General features: G+C 40.3%; 2 gene segments (V, D, J or C); one reads left to right on the top strand and one right to left on the bottom strand.

Moving 5' to 3' along the window:
* The first annotated feature begins 10,090 nt into the window (after nucleotides 1–10,090).
* LOC118795017 lies at nucleotides 10,091–14,234 on the top strand. The segment is given in 2 exon segments: nucleotides 10,091–10,139; nucleotides 13,894–14,234. Coding segments are annotated over 2 exon segments (390 nt in total).
* Nucleotides 14,235–20,683: 6,449 nt separating this feature from the next.
* LOC118794997 lies at nucleotides 20,684–23,302 on the bottom strand. The segment is given in 3 exon segments: nucleotides 20,684–21,050; nucleotides 22,950–23,009; nucleotides 23,233–23,302. Coding segments are annotated over 3 exon segments (447 nt in total).
* Between the last annotated feature and the right edge of the window lie 351 nt (nucleotides 23,303–23,653).

The raw sequence follows: 23,653 nt of genomic DNA, 5'->3' as shown, positions 1-23,653 counted from the left end.
GAAAAGTTGCAGTAAACATATCTGATTGTATACAGAAAGCTTTTTTCAAGTGTAAGATTGCTAGGCAAGACTCGAGGACCTGGCGCCAACAACGCGTTGTGTAGGATATTGATACCATTAGGTAAATTACCTAAGAGGAGAAACTTAGAGATTTTTTCATTTTGTATCGTATATTTTAATAGGCTACATAATTATTAAGAAATAAGGGGTTTTAAAATGGCAAACAGAAAATACTGGATTTTCCCCCATGTAAAATTATACCAAACAGCTCATCAACCAAACAATTAACTTAGGTTTGCAAAACTGAGATTCAGCTAGCCACTCATACAAATATTAAATTATGTACTGCATACATTTGAGACGTTTTGGGTTCACACTGTATGGCAATTGTACGTGTTGAAGTTATTTAATTACAGAAGCTGGCATACGCAGGATTCTGCAATGTGTTTTGAGTTCTATCTGGAATTTAAAAATGTTTTTGTTCAGTTCTAGGAGTCAGTGAATGCATGATCCACTGGTGTGGAAAAACAAAAACTTTCCCAATTTCATTTTTTAATAGACAGACCACATTAGAGAGTTGAATTAATCATGGGCCACTGTTCCACTGAGCCAAAACTATTGACTCTCGTCAAAGTCAGCACTTCTGAGATTTCGAGCTTCCAAAGATCTTCAATATAAATCTTTCACGATCTACAAGTTTGTCAGGCTGGTAAAGGACGCCATGTTTGTAATCAAAAAGTTGTGTCGAATTCATGTTGTATTCTAAACAAATTAAAATATTCGTGCGCAGTTGATCAGAATTGGAATAAACCATGTAAACGCGTAACCCAAGCATACAAACGATTGTAAACACTGCCCACAATACCGCTCATGAATTGTTGCTGAGAAAATACCTAATGAAACAGCAAAAACATTTGAGAATACCGGTGAAGACTGACGACATCAACGTCGGCGCACAATAGGTCACCCCCATCCTAAGTGTGATTAGACGGAATACCGTTTTGAAGACATAGATAAGGCGTGCTCAATTCCAGACGATTCCATAATACGGGAAGTCAAAGAGATAGGAATATAAAATTGAACAATTAGCCTACATGAGCAATTATTATTGCGAATTTATATTTATTTGCTATTTATTTTTTTACTCCTTTTATTGAAGATGTGAAAATACAAATGCTTATGTTCTCCATTGCTTTGTATTAAAAAATGAAAATGGCAAAACAGAAAAAATAGCCACAATAATTATAAATAAATTTTAATTAATTAAAATATTACAAATTCATAGCAAGTATTTATTTGTACGTGTAATGCAGCTGTTAAAGCTCAGAAAACCAGCTGAGCATTTAAGTTCAAATGATCACTAAACATGAAAACATTCACTTAACAGTAGGCCATCTGCCCTTACCTTACAGCTTAGACTGAAAAATCTTAAATACATACAATAAAATAAAACATTTACTAAGAATGTCATTAACACCCAAAATCAGAAAATGTTAAATACATTAATGAAATGAATAAATACATGTTAATTACACAATGGTGCATCTCAAAATTAAATAAAATATAAATAATACACAAAACAATGCATGTCTGCTTCTTAATATTTAGCTGTAATACCTAAAACATTTAAATAAATTAACTCAGACATGTTATTATAACTTTGCTGTTTTTCTGTATGTGTCTGTATGTCAAAGCACATTCTATGTGCCTAACATGTGCCTGCTGCCTAACATTGTTTAAATCTTACAGCTTTCACACAAAAGAATTAAAAACAAACAAACAAACAAAAAAAAAACTTCAGCCATCATCTACACTGTTGAAAGCCTCCTTATTTTCATTTAGTCTTACTTCAGGATGAATGCACATTAAAGGCCAGTGGAGCTGTACCCAGACGAGTGATTGGAGGGTTGTGGTAGGTAACTTTGCGTGGACAACTCTATCCCCGCCAAGGACTGAGTTACATTTGCTGCAGGAACCTCAGTGGGAATATTAACACATCTCCCAATGCCTGAATCTGTGGACGGCCTCCGGTCACTTAAGAGGCCAGCCCTGCTACCTATGTCTCTAGACAGGTTCTGTGGCACGAGGGCACAAATCCTCATCTGATGAACACTGCCTTTTTCAGCCTCAATGCTGAAGGCAGGGTACAGGGAATTCTTAAACTTGGCCACAAAGGTGTGCAGGACACTTCCACTATGAACGTTATAGAACTGCAGCCATCCCTTGCTGAAGTCAAGGAAGACACCCAGTACCTCAATCTCTGCCTCTCTGACCATGGTGACGTCATCACTATGCAGGGCCACCAAGGACCCAGCATCCATCTGCAGAGCCCATGACAGTCTGTCTTGACCAAGAGCTTGATTCATGCCCTTCTTCACCCAGCCTTTGTCCACCACTCCCACCGTCCAGTTCTTTCTACCCTTTACCTCCACCTCCCAGTAGTGGCTTCCCTGGCTGAAGGACTGGGAAGCCAGGATGTTAGACACGGTCTCCTCCTCTTTGCTTTTCTTCCCCACAGGGGGGCAGCATGAGGGCAGATAGCGCAGCTGGGTTTTGTCTTCAGAGGTCTCAAGGTTTTTAGGAGCAGTTTTCCCATCAAAAGTGATGTTCTCTGCAACTGTAAGGCAGATGAAGGGGATAAAGATCATTTCTATTCCTGTTAAACGCTAAGGTAGCAATTCACAGTGAGTCTCATGTACCTTTGTTCTCTTGAAGAATGCTGTTCATGTAGGAGTGCTTATTCTACAAACACATTTCACAGCCTATATATACACTCAAATTAACTTAACATATAGTGAAAAGGGGAAGTTAGCATCCTTTAATCTCTTAAGAAGTATCTTTGTATATACAGCATCATTTAATTTTCTAACAAACATACAGCATGTTTGGTGACAAAGAAAACGAGAGAAAAGACTGAAGAGCGTGGCGATTCTCTCTTACATTCCCATGGTCGAGGCAGCATGTCCTTGTTCCGTTGGACAATTGTTGTAACAGAATTTTCAAGTGCTTTCAGCCTCTTATTGCCAAAGCGCAGTCTCTTCCCTACATTTCTGTGGAAATCTTCAACTGCTTCAATACTATGAAAAGTGAAAAAAGGGAAATTCAGAAATGTGGGAGGCCCACACCAATTTTGTTTTGTAGATAACTGAGGAGATTTAACTCATTTGCTTTGATTTTGCTTTCTTCTATGAAGCCAAAGATTCATATACATTATTTATACAGCCGAATATTCATCAGAATCATCTATTAAATCCATTTTACAAATTGACTGGACAAAATATCCATCCTTTCACAATTGTTTATGGGCCAATAATGTAACTGTTCTTTTTTATGTTGATTATACTGATATCACCCTGTCACGCTTGCGGAAGCAATATTTGAAAAGCATTGTGTAAGTGCATAGGCAATACCTTTTGCTGTCATATGCAATATTCTGTAAACATGTTATGTAGAAAATATTTGATCAAGCTTCTGTAATTATGTAGCAATGTTGTAAGTGTATAACATACAAGCTAGGATCGAACTACAGTCAAACACCACAGGGAAAAGGAAGTGATGAACTGAACTCACCTGGTGTTCAGGGTTTTGATTTCCTGTTTAATAAGATAAGAACAAAATCACATGTACATTAGGTCATTTAGCAGATTTATTTTCTGAAGTTAGCAACAGAGTTCCAAAATGATGTCTACATGAAAGGGGTGGAGTGTGATGATGAGAGAAGCCTCACCGAGAGACTAGGAGCACTGTCTGCATCCTGCTTCCTCTTGAGCTTTTCCACAGCCTCTGTGATGTGCTTGATTTTCTCCTGGCATTTCTCTCCCTCCAGAGCTAGCTGGTCCAAGCCCTGGATCATGCTCTCTTGCTGGGCCTGGATCAGCAGGAAAGCCTGCTGCATATTCTGGTCCATTAACTCCCGCAGCTCCCGATACTGGTCTGCCACCTTCTCCTTTGTCTGGTTGAACATCTCCTGCAACAAACACAAGTAGCCAAACTCCTTATTTGATACATATCATTTACAGCCTTAGCTTGTTAATCATCTGTAAAGAATAATACAGAGAGAACACCTGTTTGAGACCACCAATGGGCCTTCTTTTCCTACCTCAATATCTTTCTTGGTTTTGTCCACTTGAGCTCTGATGTCACTCTGCTTCAGAAGGCTGGATCTCATCTTTTTCACTCGCTGCATCGCCCTCTTCTAGAATCAAACAGACCACAGCATGGTCTTCATCACTGTTATCACCATCACCATCATCCTCTCTGTTCATTATCAAATGCTGCCATCATCATCATCATCATCATCATCACCATCATCATCAATACATAACATTTAAACCAAAATGTGACATTTTCCAAACTACTTTTCTCATCCTGTGAGAAAAGCAAGTTGTAGAATGAGATTAACACCAGTTTCCAGGTTACTCTTCAGACATGGACATTTACTAAATTGTCACCCATTATAAAAATATCAGTTAGAAAGTCAGCAAAACGACTGTGCATAATGAATAATGTGTAAGATTTTACAGCCACAATATTATGTGTTATAACATTTTTGAAAGAGAAAATTATTCAATTTAGAACGTGTGTGATATTCCCTTAAAATACTGGATTGTATGTTATTCACATTTATATGCATTGAAGTTTCTTTAAAACATTCCAGTTTTCCTTTTGCAACCAAATCATCTTCTTTTTTTGCTTAAGGATAAGTGTGCTAGACAATAAATAGTTTTGATCAACACAATTCATCAACAGACCATGACCTCAGACATCTGATACTCATCCTATAATTCTTGTCAACTGAATCAGAAATTTAAAGAAATTTAATTCATATTGAATTGCTCGTTTAGTGGTGTAAGTTAACAATATTTCACCTATATACTGTAGTTACTTCTTGGGTTCAAGAGTTTAATTATTTATAATTCACATTATACAGGCAAAATATGCTTTATTATAATCTGGGAAATTAATATTCTATGCTGAGATATTAATTTCATAGTCTTATTTCGTTTATTAGTACTGCAGCCTTTTTTCGTACACGACACGAAAAAAAGGACTGAAGAAAGCCGCTGCAGTCAGAGATTCTATATTAAAACACATCTCACTTAAGAGGAAATATACCGAAGGCTTAAAAACACTTACGATTTGTTCTTGGCACGCGTCTTTCAGGGTTGAATATGAGTGGTTGTGATGACTGCCGTCGGTCAAACAAGTGTCGCAGAGCGTCACTCCGCAGTCTTTGCAATAGAGGACCACGGAGCTCCCGTGAATGTCGCATGTTGTAGAGGGAACGCCGGGTGTTGCTTGCGGTGAAAACTGGGATGAAATACTGTCGTCTCCAGTCATGGTGACGCTAAAGAAGGTGTTTGTTGTCGTCTCAGCTCTGTGATGAATTTGAACACACGGCCCTGATGGCACATAAATACAAAATACTTGTCCTTCCCTCAAATAGTTAAATGCTACGTCAGCTCCTGTCCCTCCCTTTCGATGTCAGCTGCCTTCACTGGAAAACTGCTCTTCTTTCCAGTTAAATGGCATAATTAAAAAGGAATACTTCATAACTGGGTGTATCCCTATCGGAAATAAACGATAGGAAATCCCATCATATTGATCTGGAAACTTTACTGTATGGTCTCTACTGAAAGCAAATATCTAGTAATACTTAGCAACTTTCATTTTGTTTGCCTTTTTACACCTGAACACCAATGGACCACAATTTTTAAAAAATGCTGGGATAAACACAGCAGATTCTTTGTGTATAGAAAGTTCATTTTCAAAAACAACATTTTTAGGGCAGACTGTAGGATTTGTCATAATGTAAAGACTGCACTGTTTATCGTTCAAAACTTAAGACAGCTTTCACACCAAATGCGAACCGCACTGGAGTTCAGGTGAACCGTACCCCAGACCCCAGTTTTCTGGAGGACTCGGGTACGGTCCCTTGGTGCGCACCTGATTTCGGAAAACAGCTTTCACATCAACAAAACCAACCGAACTGGGCTCAAGCGGCCTTGGGTCCGCACCAAAACCTCTAGTGTGAAAGCACCTTTACACTACAGAAAATGTAGGGTGAAATTCTAGGGTGAAACAATGAGCGCATTAACCTAATGCGCACTGAGCCAGGTAGGTATCGACCTACAGGCATATATGCATGTAAAATTACCTTGCGTAATAGAAAATTTCCCAACCAAACTGGACAAACCATACAACCCGCACAGGCTAAGTTCTAAAACACAGATACGCCGGTAAATTCTTACGGCGCAGTATGCGGTATTTACAATACTAAACAACAAGGAAGTTCGTGCAGCTGTCGCATACATTAAAGCTACGCCTTAGGTTCTTCCGCTAAAAGGTTGCGCCGTACATTTTAGGAGAGGCTTGCATGAATAGTAATCTACAATTGCCCTACAAAACAAAGGGTCATATGAAAAACGAGCGGCAAGACGAGAAACAAACATGTGAGTGAATGGGATTCGTGTGGAACTAATGTAGTTAACTTTACAGTATAGTGACATGCAGTTATAACGAGGTTTTACATAACTTTCACCGCTACAAGTCGAATGCAGCTGAAAGCCATGTGATGACCATAAACACGTATAGGGGCCTACTGGCATCGCATTTTAGAAATAGCTGAGGGGGTTTTACCCGCTGATCTTCCTCAAGGATACGCTGTATCTTTCCATATTGTATGTGGGGGATAAATCTTAAAGGAATCCTTGAAAAATAGTTATTTGGTTTTCAGATAGAACACTCAGAAATAACTTTCACCATATATTTACACCCTATTTTATTCAAAATATGTACACATTGGTTTGGTTTAACGTAAACTGTAATGAAAAAAGTTTTGTGCATCAAAATTAAAAGTGAGACGTTATTAGTGTAGACTACACTACTTGTTTAATGTTTGGTAGTTGAATTGCGAGCTACAGTGGTAATACAGCACGCTGTAGGTTATTTACATTCAATGAGTGTGTATATGCTGTCGGCAGAGCTGCTAAGTCAAATTAAAAATGGTGACGTATTCTGAACCTACTCTGGGGAATTTATCGTTAGTTCAAAATGTCAGGCTGTTTTTTATTATCATGAGTAGGATTTTATGAGTGACATTTTTAAATAAATTGAACATAACCATCTCTGAGAAAGACATTTTAAAAACAAATAATTCAGAGTAATCCACACCAATCGCGTAATTAGAATAAATGATTATGATCGCAAATGCACCGCAGATTGTCTGAAATTTGTGTGATTATTCTGTGAATTATTTGTTTTATTGTTTTATGAAGGAAGATAAAGGGGAACAGGGTGAAAGTAATGACAGAGTTAAATGTAGTGTTCGGGCTTCCCCTGTTTCCAGCTCACCAGCCGCCACTGGGTATGGGGTGATGATTGAACAGACTACTTGGCTACCAAATGAGTTGAGTGAGGTAGTCTATTAGGTAGGCCCTAATTATGCTATTCTGTCATTACAGGGCCTACTACAGCGCTGGGTCATTCTTGGACATGTAGCCACTGTTTTTCCCACCTCGTAACAAACTATCCTTTGTAGGGAAGATAATCACTACGTGTGCTGAATACTTACTTACTTACTTACTTACCAACGTGCAGTATGGTGCCGCTGCCAAAAGTGTACCACAGTGATTCAGTTCCAATTAGTGTCCCGTACAAAAACCTCTCGCAATCGAGTTATCCGTCAAAATGAATTTACTGTAAAAATACAGATTCGGCATTCTTGGAAAAAAATTAAGCGTCGCATTTTGCCAAGTGTGCAAGTCAAGTTAAACCGATACAATTTCAAATGAAATATACGTGTAATTATATATTTTTTATTGACATAATCAATTTGATACACTGAAAATACTTCCCTAATTCCAAGTAAAATGTTCTACTCGCAACAATTAAACAGTTTTGAAAAAAGAAATGAAATTACGAAGGCATCGCTCAACAAATGCAAAATATATTGCGGTCACTACAATCACAGAATTTGCAAAAATAGCGAAGCGACATAAAATTACCATGCTACTCTGAAATTAGATTTCAGGGTGGTAATCATGGCAAAAGGGGAGTGAAATCGCTGCAAACTTACTGTCGATCTCCAGGTTGGTGCCGCTGCCGAAAGTCCACCACAGTGATTGACTCTTATTGACTGGCTGAACAAAAACCTCCCTGCGCTACAGCGTCTGCGTTTCTCACTGCGACCAACCGATTCATTAAACTACAGACTCAGAGCTAAATCCTTATCAGGGTTTCACTTCCAAAAGACTCTCTTTTACATTGTTCTATCAGTGATCCTTATCCTTATACGCATCGCCATATTGATAACCAGCCCCACATTAATAATGGTCCATGCTGCGTATTCCTGTATTACAGATAAACTCCAGAGAGAAACAGCGGAGCGGGAAGCACAGAGAACAGTAACCACATCCAGAGAATTATCACCAGTTCATGAGGAGGTGAGAAAACTTACCACCAAAGGGCAGTAGAGCAACAAGCATCCTGAGAACTTCCACTGTTGCACAATTGTTACAGCAACACAATATACAAGTCACAACTACAAACTCTCTCTGGAAGCCCCTGGGTCAGTGAGGCAGTGCAAGTGGTGTAGGTCTCAGTATCAGTGGGGAGGTAGTGTAGGTCTCAGTGTCAGTGGGGAGGTAGTGTAGGTCGCAGTGTCAATGGTGCAGTAGTGCAGGTCTCAGCATCAGTAGGGCTGCAAGTGTAATTCTTAGTTAATTGTGTTGTTCGTTGTATTAGCGATTCTAGTAGCTTTTCATAGAGATGATTTTTGCTGAAAACAAGAGGTCCACGTTTATATTTGAAGTGTGATGTCAGATGGGTCATGGTTTGGGGAGTGAATTTTTTAAATAGACAAAGAGGCTTCAGCTCTTAGAGGTGGTCCAGGAAAGATGGCTGTTTCAGGACCTTCAATAATCATTCCACAACAGTATAAGAGGTGAGCTTCATACCTTGCTGTATCATTGCAGTACCTGTCTCATAGCAAAATGTGTTCCATTGTTGCTTATGTTCACTTTAGACCTGAAATGCCATGAGTGTGTGAATGTATTCAGATTCTGATCACTATACTTTCATTTACGCATTGGATGGGTTTAAATGTAGGAACTTAGTTTCATGTTATTAGTTTCATGTAATATTTTTGCACACATTTTGTAATGTATTTTATGCATTTTGCATGTTTTGTTACCATGAATTTAGTTTTCATTGTCATTTGTAGAGTGTATGTCAAAAGGGTTGATGTATAAATCAAGTGATGTTGCACTAGCAGGGGGTTGGATGATTCAGTCCAAACAAACTATATCCCTTCTACCGTCTACAGTAGCAACAGTACACTGTAACAGTGTAATCATCTCACAATTTAAAGAGGCAGTTAGTATTAACTTTTCTACTGCGGTAGTTAATCTTACTTTCTACATGGATAAATAACCAAACACACAAGGGGCACACTCACTTGAATTATACAAAGCTCTTGAGGGCACTTTAGTAAGGATGGTCCAGCAGGGCTGCCTCTCTCAATGGGAACATTCTCCCTGCCCCCGTGATTGGCTCATTCACAGCTAGCTCTGCCAATCCTGTGCTTGGGCTGGTATGTATCAGGTAAATTAGTGCTGCAATGTCTTCATGCCTGTGCCAGCACTGCTGAGGGGCCCTCTGACCCAAGAGGCGCTCGGCTGCTGTCCAGGGAGCTGAAAGGAGGAACTCAAGAAAGAAGCGCAAACTCCAGCAGGGAAAACCCACATCGCCAGCCCCTGTGCAGCCAGCCCCGCCCCTCCCAGCACCACAGAGAGGAAGTGAGGAATTATGGGAGAAATCAATGAAGTGCGTATCTGTTTATGCAATTACTGAACATCCATAATATTTAGACAATAATAGTGTCTTAAATGAAATGCTAGCAATCTGTTATACATATAATATTAATATATAATATTACTAAAGTGTCTGCTATACCCAGGAAGAGCATTTGCATAGAGAAGACACTTTGCATTGGCAGCATATGCTTCAGTGCTCTGGGAGTGTTTATAATCCTGTGAGTTTAACACTTCATGACTGAGAGCTGTCCTTCATGGCAACAGAACCCACAACAATGACTTTTATCACCATCTTCATCTGGGCACTTGTCTTCTGCACTCAAGGTGAGAGGGATTTGCATTTCATTTTTTATTTAAATAAACATTAAATGAGGGAATTCATAGGAGAAGTTGCTTAAATTGTCTAAATGAATTGGTTCAGTAATTTATCTTCACTTCTTTGTATTGTTCTGATTTTCAGAAACTGCAGGGCAGTACACTGTGATTCAGAATCCTGCAGTGAAAACTGTTCTTCCAGGAGCGTCAGTGTCACTGAGCTGTAAAGTCAGCAGTGCTGTGTATAGCAGCAACTTCCTACAGTGGTACCTGCAGAAACCTGGAGAAGTTCCTAAACTCCTGATCCGTTATGTAAGCACCCGTCACACGGGGACTCCAGATCGATTCAGTGGCAGTGGATCTGGGACTGACTTCACTCTGACCATCAGTGGAGTCCAGGCTGAAGACGCAGGAGATTACTACTGTCAGAGTTACCACTATAGTGGTAGTGCCTATGTGTTCACACAGTGTTAGAGAGCCATACAAAAACCTCCCTCAGTCAGACTGCACAGTGACTGCACTGCTGCAGCTGGGACCTACTGCAGGTGCTGAGGGGGAAGCCAATGACACCAGATACAATCTGTGGAGGAGGCTGAATTTCAGACACAGAGAGATACAGATAAGTATAAACAAGTGAAAAAGTATATGTAAGTAAGGTATGTATAAACATGTGAGACAGGAATTAATGTCAGGACTCAGGCACGGACCACGAGTGCTCCAATTACAGGCGTTAATAGCAGAATCCTCAAACAAGCAGGCAGTCCAAAAACAGGCAGGGTCAAAATACCAGGTAAGCAGTCCAAGGGCAAAACAGGGATCAAAAACAGAAACAGGCAGGGTCAAACCTTGAAGGCAGGCAGATCAGGCAATCAGGACAGAAGGGCAGGCAAAAACGAAGTCGAGGAACAGGCAAGGCAAAAACCAGCAAAATCCAAACAGGGTAAACAGGCGGGAAACGAGACAGGCAGAAACACTGAAACGATCTGGCAAACAACACAGAGACAAGCAGGGTAGATATAGGGCTGGGCTGATTAGGAGATGGGAAGCAGGTGTGCAGGCAGGCGGGTGGAGACAATCAGGTGGGCGGAGACAGGGCGGAGAGCGGGGCAGGGCTAGAACACAAGGAAAACAAAGGCACATGGACAGGGAAAAACAAAAACACAACAGCTAGGGGGCGGGAGCCCTGACAATTAAAGTAAGGAATACAATTTCACTGCCCTCCATGTATGATATATTTTTCATAGTTACTCTATCACTCTATATGAAATACCTAAAAAATCCAGTTTTTTACATAACATAAAGATATATTGTCATATTTGTGATACAACAGCTTCATTCAAAATGACAAGAATGAATGATGCTGTATGCCTCCCAAGATTAAAACTGAATAGACACAATGTGTTGTGTGTGGTCCATAGTAATCAGGAGCTTAAGTGATTGAATGTTTCTGATCTGAGACACAGGAGAGGAGGCAGCTGATTCCAGTCACCCCTCAGTCTGGAGCTCTGATACAGCAGGACAGAGACATGAGGAGAGATCCTGTCCCAGAGACAGCAGTGAGAGACAGAGACTGACATGAGGAGAGATCCTGTCCCAGAGACAGCAGTGAGAGTCAGAGACATGAGGAGAGATCCTGACCCAGAGACAGCAGTGAGAGTCAGAGACATGAGGAGAGATCCTGTCCCAGAGACAGCAGTGAGAGACAGAGACATGAGGAGAGATCCTGTCCCAGAGACAGCAGTGAGAGTCAGAGACATGAGGAGAGATCCTGTCCCAGAGACAGCAGTGAGAGACAGAGACAGACATGAGGAGAGATCCTGACCCAGAGACAGCAGTGAGAGACAGAGACAGACATGAGGAGAGAGTGAAGTGAGCAGTGTCCCCCTCTCTGTGAAACAGTAGAGTTCTCACTTCAGATCTCCTCCAACTGCATGTGATTCCACAAGTTTGGTTCCACTTGTGACAAAATGCAAACTGTCCTTCCTCAAAACCTTACTTTCACATTATATTTTAATCTGATTTGAAAAATGCCTCTCCATGCAGGGTTAAATTCCTTGAATATATGACATTTGGTGCACATATACTTACATTTACATTTACATTTATTTATTTAGCAGACGCTTTTATCCAAAGCGACTTACAAAAGTGCATACAGCAAGTATAGCGACAGTACGGGGACAGGATGTGTACAGTTCCACAATGAGACAGTTCTCAGCTGAGAGCAGCGTCTGTTTGAGGACACAGTACTATTAGATTTGTACAATTACAGCCTATAGGGCAACTAATACGATACACATGACACATACACATGACACATAGACATGGTACATATACTGTTCCATGTCTAACAGTTAAAAATGCACTCTTGGTTTTAGTGACTTTGTCAGGGCTCAGGCAGGGACTCAAGCGCAGACAGCGGAATGGGGTGCACAACGCGATGTTTAATAAAGCCAAGACGGGGAATCCAGAAGACGTAGTCGAAACGGGCGAAGTCAGAAAACCAGAGAAACACGGCAACAATACCAAAAGTCGGATCCAAAAAACGTAGTCAAGAAAACGGGCAAGGGTTCAGAAAAACAGCAAGCAGGCAGGCAGGCAGAACAGGAACAAACGGCTTGTAGCGACACAGACGAACTGAGACGAACTCGCAATGAGACAGAAACAAACGAATCTAACTATCAAAACATGACAAGATGCACCAGCATCTCCAAACACAAGTTATGAGATTTAACGGGGTCAGAGGTCAAACATCCAGGAAGGAGGTTTACCTGGACCAGCCTGCTACACCTGTCTGAGGATTCTGCAGCTGCTGCAGCTGATTAAAGGCTCTGGAAAAGGAGAGACACTCATAGATTTACCAGCAGAAATAAAACTGTGAGTAAAAATCACCATCTGTATCTCTAGTGAAGTTACTGCACAATCACTCTGACAGCTACTAGCCCTTGAAATATAATGTTCATGTATAGACATGTACTTTTACCGTCTCTGTCTTGTCTTTGGTTCATGATAGAAGGATATTCAATTAAACACCTATTTTTTAACAATCACATCATAGTTTATAGAAAAGTTTAAAGAAACCTTTCAAACCAAATAACTGTGACTGTCAGTAGTGGAGTTACTATACGTACACAATGAAACAAACAAGGGAATTATCATGAATACATGAACTGTTTTGCTGTTTCTTTTATTCTAACTACTCTTGATAATCTGCTTTCAAGAACATGTGACATTTTACAGTATGAAAGTATGAATTAGTAAACATTCAGTCATCAGAAATAGCCACACTGACACACTGTTACATAATTACATAGACAAGGTGGCAATGACTAGTTTACAGAGTCATGAAACAGTCGCAATAGGGTAATTACAATGTGTTCTGACTCCTCTCCATCACACAATACAGTTCACCACAGTTCACAGCACAGCTTGGCTACATGTGCCGATTGTAGAACATTTGCATAGAGACACTTTGCATTGGCAGCACATGCTTCAGTGCTCTGGGAGTGTTTATAATCCTGTGAGTTTAACACTTCATGACTGAGAGCTGTCCTTCATGGCAACAGAATCCACAACAACAATGACTTTTATCACCATCTTCATCTGGGCACTCATCTTCTATACTCACGGTAAAGGTTTATTATGCATAATTCTACTGTCTAACTAATTAATTTTATTGAAATGTACACTGTGGTGGTGCTAAATATTCCTTATTTAAATGTTATACTTATTTTACTCATTTCTCTTTGTATTACTGCAATTTCAGAAACTGCAGGGCAGTACACTGTGACTCAGACTCCTGCAGTGAAAACTCTTCTCCCAGGGCAGACAGTGTCAATGGGCTGTAAAGTCAGCAGTGCTGTCAGTGATTGTGGGAGTTCCAATGACTGTCTACTCTGGTACCTGCAGAAACCTGGAGAAGCTCCTAAACTCCTGATCATTAGTGCAAGCACCCGTCACACGGGGACTCCAGATCGATTCAGTGGCAGTGGATCTGGAAGTGACTTCACTCTGACCATCAGTGGAGTCCAGGCTGAAGATGCAGGAGATTACTACTGTCAGAGTCTACACTATCCTAGTAGCACCTGGGTGTTCACACAGTGTTAGAGAGCTGTACAAAAACCTCCCTCAGTCAGACTGCACAGTGACTGCACTGCTGCAGCTGGGACCTACTGCAGGTGCTGAGGGGGAAGCCAATGACACCAGACACAGTCTGTGGAGGAGCTTAATGGTAAAAGTTGGCATATTGTATTTTGATTTTATTCATTATTTTACAACAACAATGGCTTTTGCCATCATCTTCATTTGGGCACTCAACCTCTGCAGGAGAAGGGAGTGTTTTGTGACTGGTGTGTGAAATATGCAGACCTCTTCCCAGCAGTCCTTTCATCATGTATATATAAACAGACTGTGCCTGTACAATTCTGATGTTATGAGCCAGCATGGCTGCAAGAGGAGAACTCAGTGGGTGTATTTTGCTGGCATGGCCTGGGTCCATTCATTTCATTAGAAGGCAGAGTATCCATGCCATCATTTCCATATCATCCTGGCTGCATTCAGTGACCCAGCTCTCTACTGTGTGACACTTTATGGGTGTTTCTATATTTCATCTTCCACCTGTATGTGTTAATAAGAGGTATATGAGAATAAAGGTATGGAAGCAGAAGGCTGCAACACCCAGTGACAAATTCCAGCCCCTCCTGACTAAACCATAATATTCATGAGGGGGAACTCCAGTCAAACAAAACAGTCATTTTAAGTGTGAATCCCATCCTTGTGAAAAACTATTTAAGTCTTCCCATGAAATAATAACCATTCATTATTCTCACCTCCTCATGACTTTTCAGACTCCTGTGTTGATTAATGAGACGGCTTCTGTTCAGCACAGAAAAAAGTTATAATATATAACATATGTACACATATAAATAAATACATAAATAAATCAGAAGGTTTCATCTTTAATGTTATCACCTTAGAGGAAACTACAGTATCCTGTGTTCTAGCTCTCTCTCTCCCTGTACATGTGTGTGTTCTAGCTCTCTCTCTCCCTGTACATGTGTGTGTTCTAGCTCTCTCTCCCTGTACATGTGTGTTTTCTAGCTCTCTCTCTCTCCCTGTACATGTGTGTGTTCTAGCTCTCTCTCTCTTCCTGTACATGTGTGTGCTCTAGCTCTCTCTCTCCCTGTACATGTGTGTGTTCTCGCGCTCCCAGATTTTCCCTTCTGGGGATCAATAAAGTCTTATCTTATGTTATCTTATATTACCTTATCTTATCTCTCTCCCCCTGTATCTTCTCTGTGTGTGTATGCATGTGTAGCATACAGACAGGAAGGTAGTGAGTGTCATTCTCTTTGTCATTAATAATAATTTACTGACATGTTTAAAACATCTTGTGCTTTCCACTGCAGACGTGTGACTGAACTGCTGGGGGGAGAGAAGTATGTCTCCTGTTCAGTGGTGTTGCCAGCCTTGTGCTACTTGCTCAGAGTTATGGAGCCCTCAGACGACGATCCAATCTGTGTAGTGAGGTTCAAGACATTCTTTACCACAGACCTAGCTAAATGGAAGGACAGCACCAACCTCACATGGCTGAAGATCACGACTGCACTTGATCCCAGGTTTCAGGACCTGAAGTGTCTTCCCAAAGATGAAAGGAGTGAGGTGTGGGCTTCAGTACGGAACCTGGTGATGGGAGAGATTCCTCCACAGCAACCATCTGCAGAGACAACAGAGAAACAGCCGCCAAAGAAGAGGAGGGTGTCCGTCTTCTTGCTGAGTTCCTCTGAAACGGACACAGACGAAGAGGAAGAGTCCACAGAACAATGTCTGGACTGCTACAAAGCAGAGCCCAAAATGGACATGGAGGGGTGTCCACTACAGTGGTGGTCAAAGAGAGAAGGAGCACATGCCTGGCTGGTACCCAATGCACGCAAGTACCTGTCAACCCCTGCAACCACAGTGCCTTGTGAGAGCTTGTCCTCCGTCTCAGGCCACATCATCCAAAAGAGGAGAGCTGCTTTGTCCCCTGATAATGTAAACAGACTGGTCTGTCTCAGTAACTGGCTGAATATAAAGGAGGACTAAGCAGAATTGTTTCTATGGAATGAAAAAGATTCAACATTCTGAACTCTCAGCAGAATCTTTCCTTGTTCTTTTTTTCATATTTGCACGGACTGTTGTGGACAGTTCCATGTTCAAGTGCCAGTGAAATTCAACTGGCACTTGAACATGGAACACATTTTTTGTTGTTAATATCATTTATATTTGTGCATAATATAAATTATTGCCTTCTAAGCTGATATTTAATTTTAATGGCCTTGATGGTTTTGAGAGTCAACTGGCACTGTAACATATAGGCCTGGGTTTTGTTATTATTTCTGTTAGTGCATGTAAGAAATATGCCTTTCAGTCAATTTCAGCTGACAGTCAATTTTGATGGCCTTTATGGTTTTATTGGTTTAAATCTGTAGTTCACAGGAGAGAATCTGTGTTCAAAGCTAAAAAGATACTATTAAACAATAGTATTTGAATTTAGATATACTTCCTTTGTGTTGATTCTACATTAATTCCATGATTTTACATTTAAATAAATATCCATTATTACAAGCTTCAGTCCTAAGAAGAAAAAAGCGATTAATTGCAATTAATCACAGCAACTTGTGTGAATAATTAGTTAATTTTTTTAATCGATCGACAGCCCTACTAAATATATGAAATTTGTTTTCAATTGAAGAGTTTACAGATTTGTTTTCACATCCATTGTCAGTAAGCTCTTTGCTCCCAGTAAGGTAAAGCTGTTGATAAACTGACTGATAGTAAACCTGTTCAGACAAAACAATGTTCTCAAATAATGCATGTGGAATCCCTTACTTTCCGAACCACTGTGACACACACATTCTGTAATACTGAACATTTTATTATAGATTGAAACATATTTATGTGCCAAAACATGACACACACTGCAAAATCAAAGACATACAGTTTTGGTTATGTTGACATATAAAAAGCAGATGTTTTCATGATATCTTACTCCGTTTTTCAAACCACGCTAGGGTGTGATTTATTGTTGCTAGTTAGTGGACAAATAGCGAAACATTACACAATTGCCTATGTCAAAATTGACGATGGAACAGTAATTAGTGTGATCAAGCTATTGGCCATGATTAGCATGCTGCTGTAAACAGCCTCAAATAATTTCCACATACCTCCTTAAAGAAATGGTATTTGGACATTATTTTGGGTTTAACTCTGAGTCATTGCGTTCAAGTGGCCCGGTAGATATTCCAATGGGGACAGCGTCAGCTGTTCGCATGACCTTGTTCGAGTGACATCACTGAATGCCACTACTTCTGAAAGTTACCTTGTCAGAACGTAACATCTTCATGCAACTTCACGTTACATTGTAGTACTAGAAGTACTAAAGCTGTAATTTCCACTAGATGTCAGTAGAGAACTGCACAATGTTTTTCGTTTGCAATCTCATGACAAGAACACTAGTACCCATTCGGTAGCCATGAAATATACAAAGTGACAACAGTGATGATACACAGTCATGTCATATTGATATCCCAGCATTCAAAGTGACCAAAGCGACGGAGCCATGTGCTTGGGTGAGAGAAAGAAGAGCTACACTCCCTTTACGAGCACAGCTCAAACTGATTAATGTCCAAATGATTCTTGGCACAACCACCATCAGATGAGAATGTGTAAAGGAGAATATGTAAAGATTTGCTATTCCGGAAAAACACTGAAGTGGCTCTTAAAACAGCAGTCCTCTCATGGTGTATATATAAGCAGACTGTTCCTGTATGAGTCTGCTGTGATGAGCCAGCATGGCTGCAAGAGGAAACCTCAGTGACTGTATTTTCTGGGTCCACTGATTCCATTAGAAGGCAGAGTATCCATGCCATCGTATCCATGCTGTCCTGGCTGCACACAGTGACCCAACTCCCACCTGTGTGACATTGTGTTTGTCTTTCTTCATCCCTTATCTCTATGTGTTAACAGGTACATGAATAAAGGTATGGAAGTGGACTGCTGCAATACCCAGTGACAAACATCAGTTGCTCCTGTCTAAACCTGTATATCCAGTATATCCCCACAGTCAGACACAACAACTTACATTTCTGGCATGAATCCATACTGTGCAAAATAACTGCAGTAAAGAGCACACATACAGCAAATATCCATTCACTCTTCATTGCTCCTTATGATCATCAGGGCAGCGTTATAACGAACACAAATCAAACTTTTCACTGCAGTATTGAGTTAAGCAGAAGATCAATGAGACAACATGAAATGGAGAATCATTCAAGCTGATTGATGCAGATTGATAATAATAAATAATAAAATATTTTGCAGTGTTTATGGTTGACTACATACAGTATTACTTAACTACATAGAGTGTTCATAGATTTCACAGCTGCAAAGTGGGTGCTTTTGGAAAGGATTCCTTTGAAACGAGTTGGAGGTGCAGCAGGAATAGTCCTGACACAGGCAGCCTATCAGTGGGGTTGGCATGTATGTCAGAGTCATGGTGAGAATCTCAGGGCTTTACTTCATTCTCACATTGGAGTGAAGTGATAGAAAAGTAAAGCTCTGTGCAGCTCTACAGCACAAACATACTCAGTGAAGTACAGTATAATATATAAATTCTGGGCTGGATAGAATTTTCAGTCAGTGTCCCAACAGGATAAGAGGAACAACAGTCTGTGGACCATGCTATTTGTAGAGGTTTAAACAACTGATTTTATACATCTAATAACAAAACAGAAAGTCTCTAAAAGCAAAAATATTGGACTTGGAATCAGCTGAAATGTAACTCAGATGAACTGCATTTTACTTAACATTACATGCCATAATTTATTCAGTTACATAATTTGAGCAAACTTTGCTTTCAAACTGGAATAATGAATACTTCTTTGAAGACCAAAGACATGTTTTATCATGTGAAATTTGGAAAATATAAAAGTTATCATTTACAAAACCAGACACTTAGAGCAGCTTCAGTTACAAGAGGAAACACCTTGACTGTCATTTCTACACTTTGTTTCACTCTAGGGACTGAAACAGGAAATTGATCTTGCATATATAATTGCATACGCTAAGGAAGATGCATAGAAACATATTTAAGATGAGAAAAGAGTGTGATCTGTGTGATTTGACTTGTTCTGTTGTGTAGATGATATGACCTCTGCTGGTTATCAAATACTACCCAGATCACCGTGTAAGTACTGTGATATTGGGCTGACTCAGCAAAACCACAGATGGATACAGATTTTCTGCTGTTATAAAGCTAATATATTTATTTCGTTTTGATGTCTATATAACATGTGTATGGATCATTAATTACTTAGTTAATACTATTTGTTGAACAATACGTTTTAAAAATGTAATCAATTTAACTTGTCCCTCCTCTAGAGAGGTGAAAACAGCCCACCCCCACACAGCTGCCCCAGTCCAGGGGATTTTTGGTTGTGAAACTGTGAAACTGTGAGCTGTGAGGGTGAAACTCAGATTTGCATAGGCAGGGCGGGGCGGTTCTGCTACTCCCAGAATAGAGCAGCACTGTCACCAGATGTTCCCCCATCCCCATGGGGGTTAGTGTGAGCTGAGAGCACACTGTACATCATGAAGCAGCAGCTAATTTAGCCATACACTCCTCTCACTGCTCAGGCCTCCAGCCACCTGATAAATGTACTATTTTACCTAATGCATTTACACATCACTCACAGGTCTAATGGTAAAACATTGTACATTAAATCAATTGTAAATGTTTATGAGTATTTCAATGATGCTTGGTTCAAAATATAATGTCAGAGAGCAATATTAAGGAATATTAAAAACACTAGTATCATTCACCTATTATAAAAGTGTAATCTCAAATGTGAAAACATACTAGCATTATTCTAGAATTTATATTCATCGAATGAGCATCCTCTCATATTAAACTCTACCATATACCATCTTCATCTCAAATACGTGGTGTCTTATCCTTATATTCATGGTTGGAGATAGCTGCTGGTCAGAGCTTTGTAACTGAGTTCATTATGAACCCTGTGCTGAGGTGTAAAGTTGTATGTAATGGCAATGTAGCAATAATTCCCCCAAAACAGGGTTTCCTTCATCTTCATAACTCCCACAGAGTCAGTGGACATGGGGGAGGGGTGCAGTTCACACACACAACTTTGATTTCAGACATCTATCACTCCTCTGATGGCTGCAAATGATTTCAGTTAAAATGCAGCTTTACACTCCTATCTCACCAGTACAGAGAGTGCATCACTGTCTCTGTGTTTGGATTAATAAAGACAAGAACAACAGAGTTTATGACTCAAGAAGAAATCTTTATTGTTCTCTATTACAATAATAACAGCACTGAAGCATCAAACCACACATGGACACATATATCTAACAGGGATCAAAATCAGAGCACATGAAAGATTGTTCTGCTAAAAGCTCAGTCTGGAGAATGGATTCACACATGAGCTGAAGCACAGCACACTGTTAGTCTACAAGTAATCAGTGAGTAAGAAAGAGAAGAGCTGAGTGCGGAAGAGAGTAAAAACAGACCATTCAGCCGCTCTACACAGGAGTGTGCGAGGTGCTACTCAGAACACTGCTCTCTCCTCAGTGTGTGAGTGAGCGGAGCCTGGGAGCCCTGGGTGGCCTCACAGGTCAGTGACCCCGCCTTGTTCCACTCGTCCACAGAGAGAGTCAGGGTGCTGCTCCAGCTGTACAGGCCGTCCTTCTCCAGGACCCCGCCGCTCGCCTCCGAGCTCCTGCTGCTACCGTCCACTTTCCAGCGCAGCGTCCAGTCTGAGGGGAAGCCCTTGTTGGCCAGGCACATCAGTGTGGCCGTTCTCTTGCTGGACAGCTCCACACTAGAGGGGGGCAGGACCGTGAGGGTGGGAGAGACGTTTTCTGGGAGAAACAGCAGAGACGTGAGGTCAGAGAGAGGGGAGGAAATACAGACTCAACACGGGACTACAGGAGATGGAGAAAAGACTCATTTTCATTCGGATCATGCAAGAAACAAATACAGAACTTCTATTACAAAATATCAGTGCATAGACTGACTGTAGAAATGCATCTATACTGCACACTAACAGGACATTTTGTAAAACACCTGATCCCTGCTGCAGTGTGTAATGTAGCCTTTTACTGCAGTCTTACCTCACAGATACTGATATATTTCGCAGGCCATCTATACAGGCCACTGAAAAATTACTTCCAGTCCTAGTTTTACAAATGCATCAAACAGTGGCGTCGTTAGGTCCGATCGTTAGGGGCTATAGCCCCAAATATTTTCGCCCTGAAAAAGGAGGTGTTCATAGCAAAACAACAGACCGTGTAACAGAGCGGAACTTGACTTCCCCGTCCGAAGGTGTGATAATATTTCTTTATTATGAAGGTAGATATAACCTCCCCAACCTACCTGCCTTCAAATAAAAAAAAAAAAAGAAGGCAAGCCCCAGGCAAACTTGACTTAGCCCCTGATCTTTTCAATAGCTAGAAATGTCCCTGGCATAAAATGTGATTTTTTATAAGTTTCTATCTTGTTGAAAATAACCGAAATATTTGTATCCAACAATTTGGGAAGATTAGGCCTTTCTCATCATTAGGAACAACATGAACAGATTTAAGAAAATGAAAATTTCAGGTAAAAAAAAAAAAAAAAACTTCTAAAACGGAATAGTTAAACGCACTAAGTAGCAACATTGTGTCTAAAGTCATTTTTGTTTTCAGACACGTTTCATGGAAAATTATTTTGAAAATCTTTCGTCGAAAGTAGAAGTAAGAAGCTCGAGCTGAGCCTTCTTTTAAAACGGACCCGTAATCAGAAAGACATAAAGCAAGTTTTAATTCAATACTTTAAAGGCTTGTTTTCTCTGGGAAAACTTCATCTGACTGACGATTACCAAGGGCTTATATCTTTTTAAAGAAAAAATGATTGACTTCGTAAGATCTTTGTAAGAAATATCTGTGCATTACTAGAAAAATACGGTATTAGCAAAATGTGTCACAGAAAAAAAAACTGTTTACACACGCGTTCGCTCCATGGACGAGATCGAGATAACAGAGCTTTAGCAAAATGTTGTAACTGTCCTTTATTCACATTAATTTGAGCCCTACGAACATCTCCATTTCGGATGGCATAATAAACACAACCTAACATACTCCACACAAAGCACTGTTTGTACTTGAAATCCTGGAGGTAGATAACAAACTATCCTTTACAGGAAAAATAATCACTACGTGTGCTGGTCATTGAATATTACTTTAAATCGGAATACTTACTTCCAACGTGCAGTCTGGTGCCGCTGCCAAAAGTGTACCACAGTGATTCAGTTCCTATTAGTGTCCCGCACAAAAACCTCTCGCCCAGCGCGGAGAAGAAACCAAAAGATTCAAGCGGCAAAATGAATTTATCCTACAAAAGTTTCGTCATCCTTGGAAAACGAAGTGGCGTGTTTTTTCTATGCATACAAGTCAAGTAAAACCCATAATAAAAAAAATAAATAAATACTCAGGCTTCGAATTGCGTGCTCTTCAACTCAATCCACCTAAAATGCGTATGTGTGTTAGTAAACACATGCGTCGCGCAGCATTTTAATAATTTGGACCTATTTTCTCCAGAAAAGTAAAGTGTTAGGAATAACGTGCACATCGTTCGACAGATGCAAAATGTATTTTTGTTGCTACATGACAAATAGTATTTGCAAAAATAACCAAGCAATATTTAACTATCATACTAGACTGATATGAACTTTCAAGTTCATAATAATGGCGAAATGAAGAGTGAAATCGCTGCAAACTTACTGCCGATCTCCAGTTTGGTGCCGCTGCCGAAAGTCCACCACAGTGATTGACTCTGATTGACTGGCTGTACAAAAACCTCCCTGCGCTACAGCGTGTGCGTTTCTCACTGCGAACAACTGATGCGTTAAACTATAAACAGACTCAGCACTGAATCTTTATCAGTGATTCAGCTTTGAATAATCTCTTTTAAATTGTTTCATTTGCCACTACGTTTTTTTCGATGAAGGTACAAAAATGTGCATTATTTCCGACATTATCGCACGTTTCATGACTTTATTTTTACGATTTTCATCGATGTCGGTGTTCACATTGAATACGCCATTCCCTAAAAACACGACTTTCTGACACCTCATCTAGCGGTATTAAACATGATTACTATAGTAAGAATTGTAACACTACTTCACACGTTTATCGCACCATCGTTATATGGACACGACAGAGAGTGGGCCACAGAAGATCCAGTCATGGTATTCCTCCACAGATTCCTTATCAGTAACTGTTCCGCCACATTAATAATGATACATGCTGCGTATTCCCATATTACAGAAAAAACTCCAGAGAGAAGCAGCAGAGCGGGAATCACAGAAAACACAACCAGCAGTCCAGAAGATTCCAAACAGTTCACAAGGAAGTGAGAAAACATACCACCAGAGGGCAGTAGAGCAACAGGTGTCCTGAGAATTTCCACTTCTACACAATAGTTA

Source organism: Megalops cyprinoides, chromosome 2, assembly GCF_013368585.1.
Source record: "Megalops cyprinoides isolate fMegCyp1 chromosome 2, fMegCyp1.pri, whole genome shotgun sequence".
NCBI lineage: Eukaryota > Metazoa > Chordata > Actinopteri > Elopiformes > Megalopidae > Megalops > Megalops cyprinoides.
This window is presented reverse-complemented; position numbering and strand designations above follow the sequence as displayed.